The 26,180-nt window shown below is 42.8% G+C and overlaps 1 protein-coding gene across 3 annotated transcripts in view; it reads left to right on the top strand.

Moving 5' to 3' along the window:
* dnajc6 (DnaJ (Hsp40) homolog, subfamily C, member 6) overlaps positions 1-24,923 on the top strand; it is a 44,557-nt gene extending 19,634 nt beyond the window's left edge. The window contains exons 3-19 of one of the 3 annotated variants that reach the window (XM_072437850.1): positions 3,392-3,441; positions 3,612-3,760; positions 6,662-6,784; positions 9,105-9,238; positions 10,240-10,434; positions 10,504-10,621; positions 11,909-11,988; positions 12,064-12,257; positions 12,878-12,904; positions 13,287-13,631; positions 14,201-14,269; positions 15,715-15,816; positions 16,581-16,703; positions 17,473-17,835; positions 19,164-19,312; positions 20,697-20,873; positions 24,545-24,923. In XM_072437850.1, coding sequence (XP_072293951.1) covers positions 3,392-3,441; positions 3,612-3,760; positions 6,662-6,784; positions 9,105-9,238; positions 10,240-10,434; positions 10,504-10,621; positions 11,909-11,988; positions 12,064-12,257; positions 12,878-12,904; positions 13,287-13,631; positions 14,201-14,269; positions 15,715-15,816; positions 16,581-16,703; positions 17,473-17,835; positions 19,164-19,312; positions 20,697-20,873; positions 24,545-24,646 — 2,500 coding nt within the window. In that variant the 3' untranslated portion in view covers positions 24,647-24,923. The remainder of the gene's footprint in view (positions 1-3,391; positions 3,442-3,611; positions 3,761-6,661; positions 6,785-9,104; positions 9,239-10,239; positions 10,435-10,503; positions 10,622-11,908; positions 11,989-12,063; positions 12,258-12,877; positions 12,905-13,286; positions 13,632-14,200; positions 14,270-15,714; positions 15,817-16,580; positions 16,704-17,472; positions 17,836-19,163; positions 19,313-20,696; positions 20,874-24,544) is intronic. The other 2 variants (XM_072437852.1, XM_072437851.1) reach the window with 2 other exon arrangements.
* The last annotated feature ends 1,257 nt before the right edge of the window (positions 24,924-26,180 follow it).

The raw sequence follows: 26,180 nt of genomic DNA, 5'->3' as shown, positions 1-26,180 counted from the left end.
ACACATTCCTGACGCATTGTTAAAATATTGTCATATTAGACATATTTAGATATAGATTTTTGTCATTATTGCCCACGTCTTGTTCTGGCTTTAATCTACGCTCCAGTCCCGGTTTAGTTCTTGTCTAGTCCAGATTTGGTACAGTTTTGATGTTGCGTCCGTGCAAGTGCAGACGCTCCACAAATGACAACAAAAAGAGTCAGAAATGTCGGGTGGAATCCCCCAAAACAAGGGTATAAAGTTATATTTCTGCCCTTTTGCGGTTAGTTTTATGGTTCATTCCTGTTTTGTGTGATATTGAACCTCAACCAAGACGTTGACAGACACGTTTTAGCACAATCCTGATCACTGAACTCTCCTCAGTTTCCTCCGCCGTGTGCCACCTCTCATCTGTATTCAAGGCACCGTCGCTCCTGAATAATTGATCTTCTCTGACCCGCTTGTTTGTTTACCTGGACGACGAGAAATTTTGGCGAGAAATCAATCCGGGGGACAACATCGCTCCGTTTGGTGCCGAGGGAGAGGAAGCAGTTTTCTGATTCACTTAAGTGTCCTTGGCGCTCACACAGACGGACACACCTTTCTCTCGCCACCCGAACCGGACAGTATTTTGAGAAAACTGACAGTATTTACCATGATACAGATATACACATCTCAATGGAGGACGGCAAAATCACATGTTTGGAAAGATTCTGATTTTATGGACGTCAAAGTGCACATTGTTCATAGAAAGTACAGATATCTGCTCTCAAATGTAGTGAAGGAAAGGTTACAAAGTCACCTAGGGAAGTAAAGATAGCTAAAAAAAGAAGTGCCAATACGCCGCCTTTATAACTTCTCCTTAAAGACATAAAGCTGTTGCATAATCCGAGCCTAAAATAGTCTATTGGAGGCCACATGGGACTCACAAAAGTTGCATCAAAAGGAGAAACTGACCCACTTAACAGTACTATTATGTTTGAGTGGAGCCAAAGCTGTTTTCTGTCTAATCATTACCAGACTTTTATTTTGAAAGGGTCACAACCTTTCCAATCATTCAATCAAGTTTATTAATATCATTTATTTTACTTTTACTATTCTACTTTTTACATTTCTTTTTTCGTTTTCATCCGTTGCCCATCCCAAGCCTAGTTTGGATATGTAGAATTTTATTTTGAGATTCTTTATGCCAAGTCTGGAGTTTCAAAGTGATAAAAAAAAAAAAAATTGAATAACCCAATTCAAAACTAAATCTTTTAATCTTAATCTTCTCTCTTTTAAAATGATGAAAATGCTCAAAATGGCACTTATAAACCCACGACTTCACTTGAAGATGGCTCTTTTTTAAACGGTTTAATTAAATAAACTGTTGCTCAAGAAACAAAGGCAATCCATTTCTTCTTATTAGTTTAGCTATTTAATTACCACAGAGTCTGGACCATAAATCACATTTATTTATACATCGCACTATGAATAATGCACTTGGAACTGTTTCATAATTAATAAATATACAAGCAAGCAAAATAAGTTCAGAAATAACTGACTTTTTACCTCTTACCTAAAGTTTAATCATGCTTTCCTCTAGTTTGAGTTCATATTCCGTGTTTAGTCCGGTTGTGCCTGATGATGTAATAGTGAACTTTTCCTTCTGCTTAGATTGGGAAAACGCTCAGTCATATTTTTGCTGAACCATGTGCACATTTTGGACACAGCTGCTCCGGCTCTGATAACTCTCAGTTGGACGAATCACACGGTCCAGTCTTTGATCGTGGCTGGGCAGCGACGTGGTGGAGCTCTGGCGCCGCACGTGGAGCTCTGACGCCGCACGTGGAGCTCTGACGGCGCACACGCTCTGACGCCGCACGTGGAGCTCTGACGCCGCACGTGGAGCTCTGACGCCGCACGTGGAGCTCTGACGCCGCACGTGGAGCTCTGACGCCGCACGTGGAGCTCAGAATGACGCCGCACGTGGAGCTCTGACGCCGCACATGGAGCTCTGACGCCGCACGTGGAGCTCTGACGCCGCACGTGGAGCTCTGACGCAGCACGTGGAGCTCTGACGCCGCACGTGGAGCTCTGACGCCGCACGTGGAGCTCTGACGCAGCACGTGGAGCTCTGACGCAGCACGTGGAGCTCTGACGCCGCACGTGGAGCTCTGGCGCCGCACGTGGAGCTCTGACGCCGCACACGCTCTGACGCCGCACGTGGAGCTCTGATGTGGAGCTCTGACGCCGCACGTGGAGCTCTGGCGCCGCACGTGGAGCTCTGACGCCGCACACGCTCTGACGCCGCACGTGGAGCTCTGACGCCGCACGTGGAGCTCTGACGCCGCACGTGGAGCTCAGAATGACGCCGCACGTGGAGCTCTGACGCCGCACGTGGAGCTCTGACGCCGCACGTGGAGCTCTGACGCAGCACGTGGAGCTCTGACGCCGCACGTGGAGCTCTGACGCAGCACGTGGAGCTCTGACGCCGCACGTGGAGCTCTGACGCAGCACGTGGAGCTCTGACGCCGCACGTGGAGCTCTGACGTCGCACGTGGAACTCTGACATCGCACACGCTCTGACGCCGCACGTGGAGCTCTGACGTCGCACGTGGAGCTCTGATGTGGAGCTCTGACGCCGCACGTGGAGCTCTGGCGCCGCACGTGGAGCTCTGACGCCGCACACGCTCTGACGCCGCACGTGGAGCTCTGACGCCGCACGTGGAGCTCAGAATGACGCCGCACGTGGAGCTCTGACGTCGCACGTGGAGCTCTGACGCAGCACGTGGAGCTCTGACGCCGCACGTGGAGCTCTGACGCCGCACGTGGAGCTCTGACGCAGCACGTGGAGCTCTGACGCAGCACGTGGAGCTCTGACGCAGCACGTGGAGCTCTGACGCCGCACGTGGAGCTCTGACGTCGCACGTGGAGCTCTGATGTGAAGCTCTGACGCCGCACGTGGAGCTCTGACGTCGCACGTGGAGCTCTGATGTGGAGCTCTGACGCCGCACGTGGAGCTCTGACGTGGAGCTCTGACATCGCACGTGGAGCTCTGACGCAGCACGTGGAGCTCTGACGCCGCACGAGGAGCTCTGACGCAGCACGTGGAGCTCTGACGCCGCACGTGGAGCTCTGACGTCGCACGTGGAGCTCTGACGTGGAGCTCTGACGCCGCACGTGGAGCTCTGATGCCGCACTTGGAGCATCCGTTAATTGGCTTCATAATTATGACAACCAAATAGCCTCAATGTGTTTATTAATGAATGAAATGTTATTCTATCTTTAATATCTTTTTAGATTATTGTGTGCTTTGTCATGGGGAAATGTAAACTTTCTGTCGTAAACTAAAGTGCAGTTTTCTCTTTTTTTATTATTGTAAGATAATAAGTGTTTAAAAAGCTAAGCCATGTTTTTTTGTTTCTTGCAGGTATACTAAAGGAGAGCTGGACATTGCGTACATCACATCAAGGATTATAGGTAAATGTATAATATATAAATAAATTGTATTTCTCATTTAAATACACCAAACTTTATAGTATTTTTTATGATCATGCAGCAAATGTAGTGTGCAAAGATTAAACAATAGTTTCATTGTCGTTGTGTAATTGTCTTTATAAGGTGTGTTTATGTTCTGAACGTTCTCGCAGTGATGACGTACCCGGCGGAGTCGGTGCAGATCGGCCACCAGAACCACGTGGAGGACATCCGCTCCTTTCTGGACAGTCGCCATGCCGACCACTACACCGTCTTCAACCTGTCGCAGCGCAACTACCGCGGGGCCAAGTTTTCCAACCGGGTGAGGAAGATGCTGGAAGTTATATGTTTGCTAGAAGTTACACGTGAAAGAGGCAAATAAGAGTCACTTTAACCGCTCAGTGTTACTAGCCTGGCCAGCCGAGACTGCACACTTTCCTTTACTGTACAAGTCTGGTTGTTATAGGGTTGTGTTCAAAATATCAATACGGCGATTGTTTTAATAAAAAAATAACAAAAAAACAATATATATATATATATATATATATATATATATATATATAGTGGCCCGTAGGCTTTAAACGAGGTGGAATAGTACTTTTGATCTGCTGTTTGTGCTGCTCCTCTGGGCCGAGGTGAGAAGGAGCTGTGGACCTGATCAGAAGCTGATCTGTGCAGAAGATGCTGCTGCAGCATGTTCAGACCATGAAACACGCAATACTTTACTAGAATGTGTTCCATATATTTCTATTTGGATCAGTTGGTTGGATGTGTGAAGTTATTAGAGCAGAATGGATTTATAAATAAGTGCTCTGTTCAAGAAGGGGGACCGGAGGGTGTGTTCCAACTACAGAGGGATCACACTCCTCAGCCTCCCGGGTAAGGTCTATTCCAAGGTACTGGAGAGGAGAATCCGACCGATAGTCGAACCTCGGATTCAGGAGGAGCAGAGTGGTTTTCGTCCCGGTCGTGGAACACTGGACCAGCTCTATACCCTCCATCGGGTGCTCGAGGGTTCATGGGAGTTTGCCCAACCAGTCCACATGTGCTTTGTGGATCTGGAGAAGGCTTTTGACCGTGTCCCTCGGGGTGTCCTTTGGGGGGTGCTCCGGGAGTACGGGGTCCGGGGCCCTTTGCTCAGGGCTGTCCGGTCCCTGTATGACCGGAGCAGGAGCTGTGTTCGCATTGCCGGCAGTAAGTCAGACCTGTTCCCAGTGCATGTTGGACTCCGCCAGGGCTGCCCTGTGTCACCGGTTCTGTTCATAATTTTTATGGACAGAATTTCTAGGCGCAGTCAGGGGTCGGAGGGGGTCCGGTTTGGGGACCACAGGATCTCATCTCTGCTGTTTGCAGACGATGTTGTCCTGATGGCTCCATCAAACCCGGACCTGCAACATGCACTGGGACGGTTTGCAGCCGAGTGTGAAGCGGCTGGGATGAGAATCAGCACCTCCAAATCCGAGGCCATGGTTCTCGACCGGAAAAAGGTGGCTTGCCCTCTCCAGGTGGGTGGGGTGTCCTTGCCCCAAGTGGAGGAGTTCAAGTATCTCGGGGTCTTGTTCACGAGTGAGGGAAGGATGGAGCGTGAGATCGACAGGCGGATCGGTGCAGCGGCTGCAGTGATGCAGTCGCTGCATCGGACCGTTGTGGTAAAGAGGGAGCTGAGCCGAAAGGCAAAGCTCTCTATTTACCGGTCGGTCTACGTTCCTACCCTCACCTATGGTCATGAGCTTTGGGTAGTGACCGAAAGAACAAGATCGCGGATACAAGCGGTCGAAATGAGTTTCCTCCGCCGGGTGGCTGGGCGCTCCCTTAGAGATAAGGTGAGGAGCTCGGCCACACGGGGGGAGCTCGGAGTAGAGCCGCTGCTCCTCCACGTCGAGAGGAGCCAGCTGAGGTGGCTCGGGCATCTGTTCCGGATGCCTCCTGGGCGCCTCCCTCGGGAGGTGTTTCAGGCATGTCCCACCGGGAAGAGGCCCCGGGGAAGACCCAGGACACGCTGGAGAGACTATGTCTCTCGGCTGGCCTGGGAACGCCTCGGGATCCCCCCGGAGGAGTTAGAGGAAGTGTCTGGGGAGAAGGAAGTCTGGAAGTCCCTGCTCAGACTGCTGCCCCCGCGACCCGGCCCCGGATAAAGCGGCAGAAGATGGATGGATGGATGGATGGATGGATGCTTTGTGGATAAACATGAGATTTCATACATTTTCTTATTCAGAGTAAAAACATTACCCATTTGGTACATTTTTAAGACCCTTTTTTCAAAAATGTATCGGGATACGTATCGTAATGAGGGAATTGTATCGGAATATACAAGTATCGGGATACGTATTGTATCGTGACCCCTGTATCGGGATATGTATCGTATCGCGAGGGTCTTGGCAATACCCAGCCCTAGTTTGTTATGCATGTATTATCTGTGATCAGATAAGGACACACGCATTTGTGTTTTCTATTTTTTTCACTAATACTGTGCAATTTGAAACTTAACTTTAGTGATCAAGCACCGCAGTGTGTATTACTTTAATTTTTGAAAAGTAACAGTATTCTGAATATCCCCAAACTAACAAGTATTTGTTATAGAATACAGTTACTCTCTCTGAATATGTATTTTTTTGTACATGGATTTAGTTACTTCGCAACACTGATCATTTCACATCTCAAACAGCAGTCTCCTGTTCATTTCTGTACTTCTGAGCTCAAGGCCCAATAGACAGAGACAGATAAACAGTGCCGAGGACACAGAAGCTTGACCACAGCAAGATGGCCTCGGTCAGCGCCTGGATGTTTATAATGACTCATACAATGACAAACATCCATCTCAAACTACCATTTCTATGCTTTAGCCTCATCTTTACACAAGTCATGTAACCATTCGACCGCGCCGCCGCTCCCATTACGCACATAACCATCAGTGCGCAGGGCATGAAGTCCTCCAGGGGGCGCCACCAGCTGCACGAAACAGAATCACAGTTTGACATCATAAAACTAGTCACGCTACTTGAAATGTAAGACGTTCTTGGTAAATAGTTTAATCTGTCCTCTGCTTGCACATTTGATATTGACCCCGTGCAATGGTCAAAGCCATAAAGAACTATGACAGTGAAAGACAATCGTACGCAGCGCATGTTACAGCCTGAATAGCACTTGTTTTGCAGTGTGTGTTTTCTCTATGCACGTGTTCAAGGCTCTCACTCTCACTCAGCTCTTGCCTTGCGTGTTGCAGGTCTCCGAGTGTAACTGGCCGTCCCGACAGGCTCCGGGTCTCCACAACCTCTTCGCCGTCTGTAAAAACATGCACAACTGGCTCAAGCAAAACCCCAAGAACGTGTGCGTCATCACCTGCTCGGTAAGCTGCGCGCCGACGTGTACGAAAGGCCGAGCGTATCGTGGCCTGATCTCGTCGAGCGATGTTTAAAATATCTGGGTCACGTGAGTCCAGTTCGAGCGGTTTTCCACATTGGTATTCAGCGACGCGTGCGATCGCCTTCGGTTTGCCTTTGGCTTTTGTGCTTTTGCACAATCAGTCCTTTTTGCCTCTGCGACCTCGCGCGACCCGGCAGCTGCTGAATTCAGTTTATACGTTGTTTTACCCATGTTTTACACAAAAAACGTGGTACTTTAACCTCACGAAAAACCCCTTGCCTCACACTGGGGCATTAAACGTAGCTCTCGCCATGGAGACGAGCAAGTGACGCCGCCATCGGGACCAGGATTTCAGAATTTGAATAGTGCAAGTCATTTCAGTCATTTCAACCTCCACTGTAAAAGTTACAAAGGGCGTCTTTAATAGAATTGGGCATTTTCGTGATATAAAGAAATACATTGAAAAAAACAACAACACATATTCACTTGTGTAGTAGTGTTGTGTTGTGATGCTAAAATGTCAAACTCAACCTCGATATTAAGGAATATCCTCAATTCTCGATTCCAATTTTGATACCTCAACGATACATGAAAATGCTCTTTATTGGGTCAAGATCAAGGTCTCAGTTTCGACAATAGACTGACATTTGCAACTCAAAATAACTTTCTCTATCAAACTTAAGTTCTGATAAAGCTCAAAACCATTCTGAAATTGTTCAAAAACGCAATTTATTTGTCAATCAGTGCTCGCTCGAATGTGTATCTCGTTTTGATGCTACTTTTGGGATCGATTAGTGTCCGATTGTCGATACTTTTGACGAATAGATTCACTAGCAAGGATCACAATCTCACGACTCGGATGCAAAAACATGTATTTAAGGGTCGAATTGACGATGCTCCCAAACTTAAGATGACAAAACCAGTCAGAAATACATTGGAACAACTGTCGGTGTAATCCCTCATTCGTCCAGGCGTGTTCCATAGTAGAAAAAGCTTCAGTTGTAGTCATCTGGACTCAGTTTGAAAAAATAGACGTTTCGACTCTCATCCAAGAGTCATTGTCAATAACAGAATTTAGGTCGAGAACTCCGATATTAATACTGTTCTGTGGTAAGACCCGCCCATTGGGAGGAGCCTTCCTGAAGTAGAAAGAGTTGTTTGTTTCAACAGAAACTCCCCCCTTGTATCTACCGAGCTAGCCTATTCAGAATCTTAATGGGCTATTAGAATCCTCTTTGTCTTTGTGAGACCCTGGCTCAACCACCCTGAGGACCTGATTAGCATCTGAATGTCCTTTACCTTTCCAGGGGTTCAGAATCCCATTATAAATAACAGGAAGATGAAACCTAAGCCCTCCATTCCTGTTTAAAGAAGGTCTTTCTTTTTAACAAAAATAGCTTCCTTGACTCCTCTTTCAAACCATCTTTTCTCCCTGCTTAAAACCTTCACCTCACCGTCTTCAAACAAGTGATTAGAGGCTTCAAGATGGAGATGCACGGCGCTCTGTGGTCCTGAACTAGTATTTCTTCTGTGCTGATAAAGCCTCTTGTGTAGAGGCTGTTTCGTCTCACCTATGTAACGTTCTTTACAACTTTCTTCACTGCATTGGATCGAATAAACTACATTGCTCTGTTTTTGAGTCGGCAACTTGTCCTTTGGGTGAACCAGTTTTTGTCTTAAAGTGTTTCCTGGTTTAAAATAAACAGGGACTTCGTGTTGTCTAAAAATTCTCTGCAGTTTTTCCGACAGGCCAGACACATAAGGGATAGAAACAATCAGGTACTCAGGGTGGTTGAGCCAGGGTCTCACAAAGACAAAGAGGTTTCTAATAGCCCATTAAGATTCTGAATAGGCTAGCTCGGTAGATACAAGGGGGGAGTTTCTGTTGAAACAAACAACTCTTTCTACTTCAGGAAGGCTCCTCCCAATGGGCGGGTCTTACCACAGAATAGTATTAATATCGGAGTTCTCGACCTAAATTCTGTTATTGACAATGACTCTTGGATGAGAGTCGAAACGTCTATTTTTTCAAACTGAGTCCAGATGACTACAACTGAAGCTTTTTCTACCATTGGAACAACTAAAGAAAACATGTTTAAAAACTCAAGAATGAAGGAATGAAGGGATTGAATCTAATCTAGTCGAAACTGTTTCTAAAAAGTGACAAAAAGAGTGACAAATAAGACTCTATCTACATTTTAACTAACGTAGATATTCTTTTGCCGTAGAGTTTTCACAATGCACCCTGAAATGCACCATGAACGACCTTCCGACTAACCTTCCCGTTGCACGTGTGTTGCTAGGACGGCCGCGCTCTTTCAGGTGTTCTGGTGTGTGCCATGTTCTGCTTCTGCCACCTCTTCCACAACCCCATCCCGGCCATGCAGCTGCTCAGTGCCAAGAGGCCCGGCTCCGGTCTCTGGCCCTCACACCGCAGGTCAGTCCCGCCACACGGCCTCTGCAGCTGCATCTGTTTGTCCACACTTAAGACGGGTTTCATCGCAGTTTTGTGGAAATGATTGCAGTAAAATTATTCAAAAAAGTCCAGTAAAACGTTAACCACAGATATCAAAATGTTTCCTCTGTGTACTCTTGTTTCCCCCATCGAGCAAGTGGTAAATCTTCCCAATTATACAAATAAAATCAACCTTAATCCTGTTTTATAATTCAGCGGAACGGCTTATGTCTGACTGCAGCTTTTTACAATGTGATGTAAAGCTGTTGTTTCGTTTATTGTATTTTTATTATTTTTAATTTCAGATTTTAAAGATTCATATTGACAATAGCAGAAAGGAGAAGGCATAGAGCGAGTGGATTGGAGTTTTTGGAGTAAATTGAGAGTTTAGTTTGTCTTTCCACCTGTAAAGATGGTAAAGTACTTAGTAGTTTTTGTATCTGGGCATCTTTATTCGACAATTAAAAAAAAAAAATTAACTACATCCCCCTAATTTGATTTCATAATTCCACACAAACTGAAATTTAGTGAATAACATTATTTGTTGGGGATTGAGTCCATAAATGTGCCATTTTGCTGACAATCATGATTTTGTGATTGAATAATGCCACATTTTCTCATTTTTTTTGACAGAAAGGGAACTTTATTAAAAAAAAATCCAGAATCAGAAAGCGATTCATTGCCATTGTCATTTAACAGGATTCAAAAACTAGGAACTTGCTTTGGCATTAAGGTGCAACATACAACAATGAATACTAATAGTAGTCAAATATATCAAAAGAGGCATGCATAAAGTTTAGAATTTCAATTAAATATAGAGGTATTTACTGCAAACCAATTCAAAACCGATTCAAAACCAATTCAAATCCTATCGCAGACTTCCACCTTGCCCTTCAGCTAAATTCCAAACATTGGCCTCGCTCGACAAATGCTGCACGGGCACATCGTCGTGACATATTAATAACACACTTTGGATCCTGCAGGTACATCGGTTACGTGTGCAGCATGGTGTCAGAGAAGCCCAGTCTGCCCCACTCCAAGCCTTTACTCATCAAAGCCGTCTCCATGAGCCCCGTCCCGTACTTCAACAAGCAGCGCACCGGCTGTCGGCCGTTCTGCGACGTCCTCATCGGGGAGACCAAGATCTTCACCACGGCGCAAGAGTACGAGAGGATGAGGTACGCCGCGCATTCTAGACGCCGCCTTCTGTCACGTTTTTTTTCTCACATCTCGCGTCTATGTTCCAGAGAGCACCGGACCCAGGAGGGCAAAGTGGTGTTCAACCTCGGCGTGAGCGTCCAGGGAGATGTGGTGATCGCGGTGTATCACATGAGGTCCACCATAGGGGGGCGTCTGCAGGCCAAGGTACGGCAGTGTGATAAACGATGACACTGATTTTAGTTTCAAGCCGATACCTGATAAGCGATGCAATATCGAGTGTTGGGATATCGATCCTGCACCGATTTCACTGAGTTTTGGCTTGAAATGCGATGAAACTCCTTGACTATAAATCGTTTTTACCTCATTTGCGTCATTTTCTTAGCTTGAAATTACCTAAAAATATACGTGCAGATGAAATTTGGACTAAACCAGGACTAATTCATAACTAAACTTGGCCTAGAACTGGACCAAAGCCCAAAGTGCACGGGCGGGTCTCAAAATGGACTCAATTTAGGACCAAATAACGACAAGATAGAAACAATGTATATAAAAATTTACATAAATGTTATACAAAAAATTATAGTTATTGAGAGATTTAAAGTATTGATATTTTTGCATTTGGGATGATACATTTTGATCCCTCCGGCAGCATCAAAAACAGTATTTGGTATCGATCTGCCCATGACTACTATTATGTGTAGTATTCAAAGTGTTGATTTAAGGAAGATTTCTCAGGCAACTTGGACCAACTTGTGTGATTATTTGTCAGTTTTTTTCCATTTATTGTCGTTTCTACTTATTTATTTTTTCAAAGAATTTTTCTCAATTGATTTATTTTTGCCTTTATTGGAGAGGACAGTGTAGCGTGAAATATGAATGAGACTGGGGAAGACATTCAGTAAAATATCTGAGCAGGAATCAAACAAACAATGCAATTCAGCACTATTTTTAGGGTTTTTAAAGACATTTTGAGTCAATCCATTTTGTAGATAACCATGAGTTAATTTAGTTTTTAAATTAATCATAAAACTAATATTTGTGCAGTTTCACATCCAGTTAATTTAGTACCACAGTAGTACATATTAATCCTACGGTATGTGCCTTTTATGTACCGGTACCCCAACGAGTTAAGTCAACTTGAGCCAGTATTTTCCGGACTATAAGTTGCATCAGCCAAAAAATGCATAATAGAGAAGAAAAAAACATACATAAGTTGGACTGGAGTATGAAATGCGGTTGCAAGTGTGAAAATAACAAATAATATCTCATATAAGTCGCTCTGGAGTATAAGTACAAGTATAAATATGAGTATAAGTCGCACCCCTGCCAAAACTATGAAAAAAGGTGCAACTTATAGTCCGGAAAATACAGTAGTTAGTGTCAAAATATTCTGAAAATGTATCATCTTCTAAATAAATGTCTTAAATAGAGAATTAGAGGGTTGTAATGTAGTTAGGATTATACAGTAATGCAAATGTTTTTGGTATACAGACGTCCAACACTCAGATATTCCAGATTCAATTCCACACCGGCTTCATCGCTCCCGGAACAACCGTATTAAAGTTCAACAAGTGAGTGCCCTGTCCCCGTAACATGATCTGTACCGACACCGTTTGAGTTTCCCCCGTGCGTTTTTGCGCTCGCAGACCCGAGCTGGACGCCGTCGACGCTCCGGAGAAGTACCCGCAACTGTTCCACGTGATCTTGGACATGGAGGTGGAGGGCGTGGACAAGCAGAAGGACCTGACCCCGCCCTGGGAGCAGTTCCCCTGCAAAGACCTCAGTCCCAACGTGCTCTTCTCCTGCCACCAAGAGCACCAAGACGCCCTGGCCATAGCAGGTAAGGCAGCCCACACTCTGTAAGCGCCAAAAACTTAATAATCCCCACGACCGTAACGAAAAAGATCGCCTAATGTTATAATTTTCCAACGATTTCCAGCCACAAACGTGTAATAACTGCATTTTCCACAAACAGTACCGTATTAAGTCACACTTTTTTTCATAGTTTTGGCCGGGGTACGACTTATACTTATATACTCGGAGCGACTTATATGTGATATTTTTTGTTATTTTCACAATTGCAACCACATTTCATACTCCAGTACAACTTGTTTATGTTTTTCTCTTCTCTATTATGCATTTTTTGGCCTGTGCGATTTATACTACAGTGCGACTTATACTCCGGAAAATACAGTACATGTGTGGTGGTGTGTTTTGTTTGCGGGACATCGTGTTTGAACCCACACATGTAATAAACTCCCACAAATGCGATCGGTATTATGTTTGTGTGGCTTACATGCGTCAAGCTACATTCTACTGTAAACCAAGAAATACTCTATCCACACGCACTTTATATAACTTCGACTCGCCATGAAGTGAACACGGCAATACAACTGCAACTGCAACTTAATTTACTTACATCATCTGAAATGTTCTAATGTGATTTTGATTCTGCGCCAGATGAAATGGAGGGCTTGGATCTGGAGGGTAAGACTTTAGACTAGAACCAGCCTTAGATAGTGCCATGTTAGTGAAGTATATGGATCTATTTGAACAAATCTTTGTCAAACATTGTACTAAATAGAGGTATTAGATTTGAATAGCGTGTAGTAATTCCCTATGTTTGGATGTGATCAATCATTTTACAGAATTCCTTTTTAATTCAGGATGTTGTGTAGAGTTGTTCCATGAGCGATGCTGATACAGTATGCATTTTGGGATGATATATAACCTGAAAACTGACATAGTGGTCACTTTAGCTTTTAAAGATATCCCCAACTTAGTAGCGTGTCCCTTTTTATATTAAAGAAATAAAGAAAGTATAATTTCATTGCGTTTGTGTTTTGACCCGTCTGGCTCTGTCCCGCAGAGCCGAGCCGACCGAAGGGCAAAGGCGACGAGAGCGAGCCGTCCGACGATGAGATGCTGTCCCTGTCGAGTCAGAGGAGCAGCACCAGCACGGCCCCCTGTCCCAGGCCGGAGCCCCCCGCCCCGGCCGGGCTCGTTCCCCCGGAGGACGTGGACCTGCTGGGGCTCGGAGGGGAGGATGTCGGCTCCGCGGCCCCACGCTGCTGCGCCGCCGCCGGGACCACAGACCTGCTCGGGGACCTGTTCGGAGCCCCCCCGCAGCCCGCCAGTGCCGCGTCGTCCGCCCAGTCCACTCCGCAGAGGGTTGCCCCCGGCACCGCCTCGCCGTGCCCTTCACCCGCACCAGGTAGACGCTTAGGCAATCAGGCCTGAGGCAGATTGTTACAGGAAATATCACAATAAAATGTACTCTTCTTTGTGTCATATAGTAGTATAATACAAGAGAATCCTTTGTCAAATGTGCAGTATTGTTAAAAAGGGACAAATGCAGCAAATATATAGTAGAATGAAACAATAATTAGACATCGAAGTGACTTTTTCCAGTCTCAACAGCTCAAATTTACACACAATAAATATTGAGCCCTAAAATATATAGTTTCATCTCTTATTTATTAAATGATAAGTCGATGTAGTAATTATTGTGACAAGTTTGATTAAAATAAGGGGTGAGTTTGATGTTTGACGGACTCATTAAAGCTGGGGTACTTTATTATGATTATGATTATTACTACTACTATTATTACTACTATTATTATTACTATTATTATGATTATTGCTATTATTACTACTATTATTATTACTATTATTATTACTACTATTATTTTTGCTATTATTATTATTACTATTATTATTATTATTATTATTATTATTATTATTATCTAAACAGAACAGTGAGCATCTCTTGTTTCTCTGCAGCGTTTGACCCGTTCGGCGCTGGGCCCATGCCTAAGCCTCAGGACATGATGGGTGCCTTTCTGGGACCAGGTAACGTGGGGCCGGGCTGGGTACATTTCAGATTGAGGGCAGGGGCCAGTATAATAACTCTTTTTTAAAACCATAAATGAACAGGAAATTGTACTAATGTTGAACTATATCATTTTTGACATGGATTGGCGCCACAAATTTGCCATATTTATCTTATAGGTTTAGGTTTCCTTGATTTAATGCAGCGCTCTGGATGGGTCAGGATAATTTACATTTAAACATGACATGAAATTCATAATGAAAATATATTGCATAAACAATCACTAAAGTCAAAGTCACTCATGCTCGACACACTGCACAGTCCAGTCAGTTTACGATGTTAATTAAGAGACAAAGGTATGCAACTTATACATTTAAGTCGCATAATACTACTACTTAATAATACTACTTAATTCACTTGCAAGGACCACACCACAACAACGGAAGAAAGAGAGAATATTTGTTAATAATAATGATGATGATGATGATGATGATGATGACAATAGATGGATTAGAGTTTTACGGACAACATAACGCTCTATGATTAGATGCCGTGACGGCGCCGTTTTGTAATATATCTGTACTTTATAACATGAAAAAAGCCAGATGCCCACCCTACCATCGGGCTCGGACCCATCCTCCACCTCGACACCAAACTATTGTGGCGAAATGTTATGATGAACTCAAATGGTGAACGCAACCTACCGCCGAACGCTAGGGAAGGCGGTAGGTTGTAGCTACGTTGTTGTAGCTACAGTGTCGGGAGGCAAATGACATCTGCTTCATTCAGCCCCGCCCACCCTCCTGCCGCCCGCTGAGAGACCGGCTTTGCACATGTGCCAAACCCAGCTTTCATCACATTTCACTGTAGCTCCTGCAGAGACGCATTTGTGTTACTGTAGAAGTCTCTTTCCTCTTTAACGATTTTACACTTTTAAATCTTTTTTTACATTTTCATTTGAGGGTAATGTAATTCACCCTTTTCTTTTGCTGCGGGACCAGGGAGTTGCTAAACTGTATTTCATTGTGTTAAATAAAAAAAAAAATATATATATATATATATATATATATATATATTAAAACATCAAAAAAAATTGAAAATGACAAAAATAAAAAAACAATAATAAATAAAACTAAATAAATAAAGATAAATAAAAACATTCAAACTGAATAAATAAATAAAATCATAAAATCGTAAATAAATAAATGAATGAATGAAAGAAAGAAATTAAAATAAAATAAAATGTAAATTCTCCTTAGGAGGGTCTTCCATCTGCTCGGTGTTATTGCTTGGTCTTTTTCCACGCTGTAGCTTTGAACATAATATGTTCAAAGTTGTGTGTCATTATATGTCATAAAAGTAACATTCATTTAATTTAAGGTGTTTTTGTGTTGCATTTGGATCATTTCTGAGTCTGAAATGAGAATGTGTTCTGTCAGTGACCTCCTTTCTGATGTTTGGACAGGGCACAGCTCTCCGGTGCCCCCCGCCACCCCCACGGTCAACATCCAGCAGCAGAACGCCAAGGGGGGCTGGGACTGGAACCGGCCCGCCACCACCACCACAGGTACGCAAACCCAGAGCTACATCACACACGGAACTGTTAGCATAGCTTTTCTGACAACGTGTCATAGGCAGAGATGGCCAGAGTAGAGGAAATGTGTGGACTGGAAAAATTATCATCTGAAACAAGATAATAAGTGCTAAAAAAAACTGGTGTTTTGAGCATATTTTGACTAACTTGTCTATCTTGTTTTACTCAAAATAAGAAAAAGATAAGCATTTTTTTACTTGAAATTTGAAAAGAAACGCTTCTACACTTAAAAATATTAACAAAAAATATTAACTACACTTAAATAAAAACTAATCTTGTTAAGTCAAAATATGATCAAATCAAGATGAATACTACATAATTCTATCACATTTTAACTTATTGTCTTATTTAAGATTGTACATTTTTCCAGTGTACTCAAGAAAGAATAACATTAAATCTGAAATAATATTAATATTATAAGTAGAAGTAGAACGTTTTTGGAGGAACTACTACTTAAAAAGGTAATTAATCAAAAAAATAAATAAATCAAAAGACAAAACTGTAAATCATGCACAGATTCATAGTATTTCCTATAAACAGACTAAAAAAATACACAAACAAATCGTATAAAAGACGGTAAAAGACGCATGAAAAATGTAATATTGTCAATAAAACAACATGTACAGTAAACGTTTGGCTACTACTCGCAAAAAGTATAATTATCTTAAATAGTGTGCTGCCGTTCATACTGTAAACTCACCCGCTCGTTTCCTTTCACGATCCTTTCTCTGTTTCAGGAGGAGGCTTCGGCGTGGGCAGCCGCTCGGCCACCACGAGTCCCACCAGCTCCGTCCACAGCACGCCCACTCACCAGAACAAGCCCAGCAGCCTCGACCCGTTTGCAGACATCGGCAATCTGGGTACGTCCTTCATGCACGCTGCAATACGCACGATCGAACTGTAGTGGAAGGCAATATAGAACTTTATGAAAACATCAAACTGCAGTGTAGAAAGGAGAACCTGATGATGATGATGATGATGCAGACTCGCCAACACACTCCCTCGACAAGAAGGTTGCGGGTTCAACTCCAAGGTGGCACAAAACAGGCACAATAAGTAAAAAAAAGACACATTTACTCACAGGGAAGTTAAAAGCGCACCTTAAAGTGACTCATTGCAGCTAAGATACAAAATTGTACTTCCCAATGTAAATCATGACATTACACAAGGAAAACTTACGTAACTGTTAGCCATGTTGTGCACTCTAATGTACACTAAAACTTTTACTTGACAAATAAAATGAGGACAAATTTACATTATTTTGTTTGATTAGTGTTTAAATTGTCATAAAATGTTTTTCTGATGTGTACTCCTGCCATGTAATTCACTGTATTTAATTGTGTTGAATAAAATTAATTAAATTAATTAAATTAATTAAATTAATTAAATTAATTAAATTAATTAAATTAATTAAATTAATTAAATTAATTAAATTAATTAAATTAATTAAATTAATTAACATATTTTTCCACTTTTATTCACAAACTGTCTCTTGATTTGTATGAAGCTATTCCAACAGGTGTGTTCCTACGGTTAAAACTCGAAAATTATATGAAAAAAACGACGATCATAAACACTCATCATCATAAGTTATCTCTGTAATTGACATTTTCCACCCATCTTGTTCAGGGGGCTCAGGCTTCTCCAGCAAACCCACCACTCCCACCGGCTCCACCCCATCCGTCCCCCCCATGGGCTCTCCGTCGCGGCCCCCTCCCTCGCCGCAGCACGCCGGAGCCTGGCAGCCGCACACAGGAGCTGGGTTTCCGTCGTGGCAGCCCGGAGGAGGAGGAGCAGGGGCAGCAGGGGCAGCAGGGGCAGTAGGGGCAGCTGGGGCATGGCAGCCGCAGGCACCAGGCTCCGCTCCTCAGCCCAAACCCAGCCCAAGCCACGCCCCCATGCCCCACGCCTCGCCGCAAAACAGACCCAACTACAACGTGTTCATGGGAGGAGGCTCGCCCGGCGCAGCGGGAAAAGCTCAGGCCAACATGGGTGAGCCAGATGTGTTACCGTGGCATTAGTAGTACTATATATTTAGATTATGACAAAAGGAACTATGTAATTGTTATTTTCACACATGCAACCCCATTTCATACTCCTGCGCAACTTATATATGTTTTTTTCTTTTCTATTATGCATTTTTTGGCTGGTGCAACTTAAACTCCAGTGCGACTTATAGTACATATTTTAACTGGACTAAAAAGTAAAAAGTACTTTTCTGTAGGGAAATGGTCTTGGTAACATCCTGTCTAGGGATGCTGTGTTGACTACCATGTACATCAGGGGTGGGCAAACTACGGCCCGCGGGCCACATATGGCCCGTTTGTATTTATAATCCGGCCCGCCAAACATGCCAAGTAATATTTTTATACTTTTTTTCTTTTTCTTTTTTGCCCTTAGGCATCTGTCTGCACTTGTATCCTTAATAAATATGACTTGAAATTAATTAAATAATAGATTCAATAGCCTATTTGACAGAAAAGTGATATTTTATTTGATATTTAATTTTCTTGATTTTTTTTTTTTTCACACCAATGATCCGCTACTTGCCTGGATTCGAATATGGCCTCGGAGGAAAATAATTGCCCACCCCTGGTGTACACCATTGTATAAAATTACTATAAATTAATTTGCTACCTTTGACCAAAAATCAGCAACAACAAAAAATATCAAGATTCCCAGTTCACATTTGCCCAATGTTTGTTGAAGAAAAACATATTCCTTCACAATCTCTAAGGCTGCGTTCACACATGGACATTGGCCACATCAAAATAAACCTTAAACTAGACCAGGACTAAACAAGGACTAGACCAGGACTAAACAAGGACTAGACCAGGACTAAACCTGGACTAGAACAGGACCAAACCAAGTCCACATCGGGACAAACATTGGGCGAGTGTGAACCCTGTGTGTGCAGCGATATTCATCCCACTACGCCACAAAATGTAATTTACGATACAAATTTTGCCCTCACTCGCTTGAAACTGTAAAAGCCAGAAACTCCTTAAAAAGCGCCCGATCAAGATTCCATAAAAATGAATGAATTTTAAATAATTGCAGCATACGTTCCAGATGTTTTTTTATAAAAAAAATATTTCCTTTTTTGTATAGATCTGAGACATTTAAAGAGGAGTGCATTGAGTCAGAAGTAAAAATTCCGTTACAATAAAATACCACAGTTACAATATTGGCCTGTAGGTGGAGGTGTTCTACCACTTCTCTGATTAGCAAACAGACAAACTTAACTCTACTGCTATAACACGTGTCAAACAACTAAAACGCCGATTACGAAGCGGTCTTTTGCACGTGTCTTTCTCCAGGCGCCAAACCCAAAGCCTCCAACGCCAACTTCGATGACCTGCTGTCGGCCCAGGGCTTCGCAGGGACCAAAGAGAAGAAGGGCCCCAGGACGATAGCCGAGATGAGGAAGGAGGAGATGGCCAGAGAGATGGACCCAGAGAAACTGAAGGTACAGGAAATGGCTTTCATCTGAGGCGGTTTTGGGCATCTACAGAGTGTTAACGGTTTTTAAAATAGCAGTATTAAGTATAAAAAAGCAGTTCCTATTGGGACTGCACAATATTTCAAAATCCAATCAAAACTGCAATTTCAGTTTGTGAGTATTATTTTATTTTTTGATGATTTGTGACATAAATATAATTAGGAAAATGACAAAAAGGGATAGAGACAATACAATTAGATTAGAATACAATATTTAAATTATAAATTATATACATTTTATGTGCAAAAACCTAATAACCTACCGGTAATACAATATCAACTAGACACACTGAACATATTTCTCATTCAAACGTTATAAAATACCTGTAATGTAAATTATAAAGAAAAACAGAGCTGTAGATTATGTTATATTAGATTTAGATGTGTCATATACAAGTTATTAATACAGTCGACAATGCAATTAAATGTTGTTATTGTTGCTTTTTAATGCTGTTTAAAGGTGCATTTACCGCCTTCTACTTTATTCTTTAGACTTTATCACTACAAAGGAACCATTAACTCATTATAAGGGGACCATTAACTCTTTACAAAGGAACCATTAACTCTTTACAAAGGAACCATTAACTCATTACAAAGGAACCATTAACTCACTACAAAGGACCCATCATCTCACTACAAAGGAACCATTAACTCACTGCAAAGGACCCATCATCTCACTACAAAGGAACCATAAACTCATAATAAGGGAACCATTAATTCATTACAAAATAACCATTCATTCATTACAAAGGAACCATTCACTCATTACAAAGGAACCATTAACTCACTACAAAGACCCATCATCTCACTACAAAGGAACCATTAACTCACTGCAAAGGACCCATCATCTCACTACAAAGGAACCATAAACTCATAATAAGGGAACCATTAATTCATTACAAAAGAACCATTAACTCATTACAAAGGAACCATTAACTCATTACAAAAGGAAATATGAACTCACTACAAAGGAACCATAGTCTCACTACAAAGGAACCATTCATTCATTACAAAGGAACCATTCACTCATTACAAAGGAACCATTAACTCACTACAAAGGAACCATTAACTCATTACAAAAGGAACAATTAACTCACTACAAAGGAACCATCATCTCACAACAAAGGAACCATTCATTCATTACAAAGGAACCATTAACTCACTACAAAGGAACCATTAACTAATTACAAAGGAACCATTAACTCACTACAAAGGAACCAATCACTCATTACAAAAGGAACAATTAACTCATTACAAAGGACCCATCATCTCACTACAAAGGAAGCACATAGGTTTTAGGCGTTTGCTGATGTGTTCTCCTTCTCATAAACCGCTGGTCGTTTGTGTGTCAGATCTTGGACTGGATCGAGGGTAAAGAGCGTAACATCCGGGCGCTGCTGTCCACCATGCACACGGTGTTGTGGGAGGGCGAGACGCGCTGGAAGCCTGTGGGCATGGCCGACCTCGTCACCCCAGAGCAGGTCAAGAAGGTCTACAGGAAGGCCGTCCTCGTGGTGCACCCGGACAAGGTCAGACCCGTGCACGTACTGTATGAGTAACGTTTATTTAAACCGCAAAGCAGAGGTACACAATCAAGTACGGTTTACAGTTAGAACTAAAATGTTTCCAAGTGCCATTGGATCTAAACCAGGTCTAAAACAGGACTATTCCAGGTATATACTAGGCTCAACCAAGGACTAAACCAGGTCTAAAACAGGACTATTCCAGGTATATACTAGGGTCAACCAAGGACTAAACCAGGTCTAAAGCAGGACTATTCCAGGTATTTACAAGGTTCAACCAAGGACTAAACCAGGTCTAAAACAGGACTATTCCAGGTATATACTAGGGTCAACCAAGGACTAAACCAGGTCTAAAACAGGACTATTCCAGGTCTATACTAGGGTCAACCAAGGACTAAACCAGGTCTAAAGCAGGACTATTCCAGGTATTTACAAGGTTCAACCAAGGACTAAACCAGGTCTAAAACAGGACTATTCCAGGTATATACAAGGGTCAACCAAGGACCAAACCAGGTCTAAAATGGGTGTGGCGGGTTCAGGCTGTGGGTGTGACTGAAATTAATATCAAAATCCAAATTCCCCAAATGCATCCATCCATTTTCTACCGCTTGTTCCCTTTCGGGGTCGCGGGTGACTGGAGCCTATCCCAGTGACTTCGGGCATTAGGCGGGGTACACCCTGGACAGTGGCCAACTCGTCGCAGGGCTAACACAGAGACATAGACATTACAGACATTCACTCTCACATTCATTCACTAGGGCCAATTTAGAGTTACCAATTTTGCCTCACACATGCATGTTGGTGGGAGGAAGCCGGAGAACCCGGAGAGAACCCACGGTAACACGGGGAGAACATGCAGACTCCACCCAGAGAGATCATGCAAATGCATGTCAATTAAATAAAATAATTGGTGAATAAAATCATATATTACACTACACAGGGTTCAGGAACAGACATTTTATTCCGGCATTTTAGGAAAAATCAAGTTAAGACATATTGCAAAGGAACTTCTTAGCACATGATACAAAAAGAGACAAAACCACGATGACCACAATCAAAATGATCACAGCCTCCACGAAACGATGGGTGAACAAGCCGAATGTGGGCGCCAACCAGTCGAACAGGGACGACGACGCATTCTGATGAACCGTTTGACCGGTCTTGTACAAGTGACTGACTATATCGTTTATGGTGGCGTTATAATCCGGCACGAACGTACAGCACTCTTGCCCGATGACGGCGCACGTCCCGCCTTGCGCTGCCAGGAGGAAGTCCAGGGCCGCGCGGTTCTGCAGAGCCAGCAGCCTGACGGACGCCAGCTCGCTCGCCATCAGCTGCAGGGCTCTCCCCGTTTCGTTGGCGATCATCTCTATGGCGTGCGACAGGTCTGCAATCTGATCCAGCGCCGACATGACCCCGTAGAAGGGGAGCAGCGGCCCGAGCACGTTCTTGACCGGCGACTGGTGGTGCGTCCCGAAAACATCCGAAGCCCCGCGTTTACGCCTCGTCGCTTGTGTGTTTTTTCCCGGAAGCTTGTGCGCCACACGCATCGCCGGGACGACATAGGCCAGTCCGCACCTGCCTTTGTAATGCACGGGAAGGTACGGATACGCCAGGCCGCCGCAGACCCAGTACATCCCGACGGGCGAGGAGATGGAGCACTCCGCCGACCTGCGAGCCAAAGCGGCGAGATGCTCTGCTCCCGCCTCCACCAGGCACTCGTCCGGCGGCGCGTTCACGGCGGGGAACCCCTGCACGGCGCGTTCGGGGTCCCATTTGAACGTGCGCACGCAGTTGGAATAGCCCACGGTCGTCCCGCCGTCGTTTTCCAGGCACCATTGGAACGGTTGGGGCACGAGCTGCACGGGGACCGGCTTCGGGGCGCCCACGCACTTGACGCAGTTGCCGTACGTCGTCGAGCAGTTCAGAGGACGCATTTTGCTCGTTCTGGGACAGCGCGGGTGCGAGTAGGATTGCGGCTCACGGACGTGGAGCAGGTGGCACGTGTCGCAGTCCGAAGCCGGCAAGGCCATGAGGGGGAGGCCTTCTCCAGCGGTGTAAGGCATCAGGCCGCAGACGTAGCAGCTGGAGTTGGGGCCGATGTGGTTAGCGACCTGCCACGCCATCGTCAAAAAGATGTTCACGTCGTCTATGTGTTCATCTTGGGGTTTGGCGTCTCCCGGTGCGACCGCGGCGGAGACCAAGATGTTCAGGAGCAATGTCAGGACTGAACTTGGAGACATCGGGGCGGCAAAACGTGGTCTGGCGAGCCAAATTTCAGAGGAGTTCACCTACAACGTCACATTACAGTGTCACGATTAAAGATTATGCACGATTACAGGGACCATGACCAAACAATGGATAAATAGTTCATTTTCTTGCATTTCCAAATTTGCATTTGTTTAACACATTACTTTTCTACAAGTTTATGACCAGCTTCAAAAACAAGTAAAGGTGAATTAAAAATACTTAATTTGGCTTCTAAAACTCGCTTAGTTCTTTTTGCGACCTGAAAAATCTTGATTATTGACTAAACAAATACTGTATTTTCCGGACTATAAGTCGTAGTTTTGGCCGGGGTGCGACTTATACTTATATTTATACTTATGTACTTATTCTCCGGAGTGACTCATATGTGTTTTTTTTTTCTCTATTATGCATTTTTTGGCTGGTGCGACTTATACTCTGTTGCTACTTATAGTCCAGAAAATACGGTAAAGGCAATTTAAAAATACTTGGCTTCTAAAACGCTCTTTTTGCGACTTGAATAATCTTCAATATTAACAAAATAAATAATCTTGACATCCCTAATAACAAGTATATCCCTGGTTAGAAAAGAGGACCCAAAACTAACTATTTGACCTTACTTAGTGTTGACATAAATAACAAATATAGTCAGTTATTGTGTTCTTACCTGTTGCCGTTGCCAGTTTTGCAGCTGTGGTCTGAAATCCCTCTCGACAAATGCTCAAACGCTTCACATTTTGGCCCTTTAAACATCTCGTGCTCATAAACGTGGACGTTTTAGCCAATCAGAGGGACAGAGAGTCACATTCAGCGATGAGTTTAAGTAAATCATGCAGTACAATCACATCACTGAGTGGATTAGATGATCAATGGAAGGCAATCAATCACAAGGTTGAAAACATATACTTAGAAACTGTCTTTAATCTTTAAATTCATGTGATTTACTGCTGTTTCTGTTGTTTCTGTACAGTTTGTTTGATTAATTTTCTTTATATGACTGTTTTGTAAAGCGTCTTTGCGTGCCCTGAAAAGTGCTGCATAAACCAAATATATTCTTCTTCTTCTTTTAACTATATTTAAATACATACTAAGGTTTTTTGCGGTTTGAAAACTGTGTAATGCCGCTTTAATTATTAATTTTGGCTGCGTTTGCACTTGATTCTTGACTTGGTCCACTTCAAATTCTTGGGTAGTAGTAAACGTGATGCCTGAATTCAACTTAAAAGACAGTTTTCCTTGATTTCCTTACACATATCGCACAAATCTTACTCATTTTTCATGTTTTCAGGGGGACATTTTGCACATTACTCACATTCCTAGTATTCTTCTTTCATTACGACGTCAAAATTACCACTCGTGACTCGTGAGCTCTCTTTTCTTTTCAGTTTATTGTCCCACTAACACTTGTTTGCGTTTCCCTTTCTCGACAGGCAACGGGACAACCTTACGAACAATACGCCAAGATGATTTTCATGGAACTGAACGACGCTTGGTCGGAATTCGACAGCCAAGGACAGAAAGCGCTTTACTGATGAGAAACGCCTGGTCTCCGGCCACGCCCCCGCGACGTCTGCCTTTATATGTGCCCCCCTGCTACAAACCGACCCCCCCGTAGTTACAAACAGGGACAGACAAACTACGCGACGAAGCGCTAGCGGCTGAAGCGGATACAAACGTGGATATTAAAGACTATATTTAGCTCTAAAGTACTGTAGGTGTGTGTGCAACGACCACTTTTTCCTCCGTCGACGTCCCTGAAACTTGAACCCACCAATGGGAGCGGAGGATTCTGGGACGGCCTGAGTGTTGGTTGTTTACTTTTAACGACGGTCAAAACGGTCACCGGCGTTTCATTTGCAACATGTTTTTTTAAGGTCCAAATGATGCAAACGTCTTCCGGAAAATTTAATAAACGTCCTGTTAAAATGGATAAAAATAGTTTGAATGTTGATACAAATTCAAACATGGGATTCCAAGTGTCTAAGATTAAATTTCAGATATTGGATTAGGTAATTTTAAGGGAATTATGGGGAAAAAACATTAATTTGACAGTGTTTTAAGTCGTCACTTCAGGTTAAATGAAAAAAGTCTATCATTTAAAATCACTGAATGGCAAGTTGTTTACATAATTCACAAAAAATAGTGTTAAAAATCTTAATTAACATGCATTCTCATGTCTTTGAGCTGGTATAAACTGAAGTAAAATACCATCAAAACTGCGATTTGTTAGTGATAAATTGTTATGTACTCTTATAATTATATTAATTTTATTTATTTGATTAAATATAACATTTCACTTAACATTTATACATCAAACGGCACTGAAAACCACGACATAACAGCACATAACCAACGCTATAAAAGCACACTGCAGCTTTGAAAGAAATTCATTTATTTTATGACTTATTTCCATTTCTTGAACTGCTGTTTATAGTTTCTTTATTGGACTGAAATGTGGAATTGTCTCCTGAGCGTAACAATGTCTCTAAAATGCTACTAAAATACTGATTTACCTACTTATTTATTTATGTGTTTTCTTTATATCACTAATGCAATAATGTTTTTTTTCCTTCTCATTATTTTTCTAATTGTGAAAGATTATAAGATATTTCTGGAATGTGCATTTTACTTTAATTTAGTTTATTTTTGTATATATACTGTACATTATTATATCTTATGACTGCACTGACACTTTTTATTATTTATAATTAATTAAATTCAATCTATTTTGGACCTTAAAGACATATATTACAACCAGTGACTTGAATTCACAATATAACGCATATAAATACTAATTTAATTGACTGACTGATTGTTTAATGCCTTTTTTATTTCTGCTTTTTCACATTGAAGACTGCTAAATATATCCTCATTCAAATGTTTAACGTCAGTCTGGTATGGAGGGCTTGTTCAAAGACAGTATCATGAAAAACATCTCTTTTATTTCACTTTTTTAGAGCATTATGTCTCAAATGACGGTGTATTTTTTTGTTTTTTTGAAGGATATTGTTCGGTTCAAAGGACAAATGAAGCAGGAAAGTCGATGGGAACACACTCTGCCCCTTC

Source organism: Eucyclogobius newberryi, unplaced genomic scaffold, assembly GCF_026437365.1.
Source record: "Eucyclogobius newberryi isolate DKJ021-1_F unplaced genomic scaffold, fEucNew1.0.hap1 SCAF_9, whole genome shotgun sequence".
Taxonomy (NCBI): Eukaryota; Metazoa; Chordata; class Actinopteri; order Gobiiformes; family Gobiidae; genus Eucyclogobius; species Eucyclogobius newberryi.
Note: the sequence above shows the minus strand (reverse complement) of the source record. Positions and strands in the feature narration are given on the sequence as shown.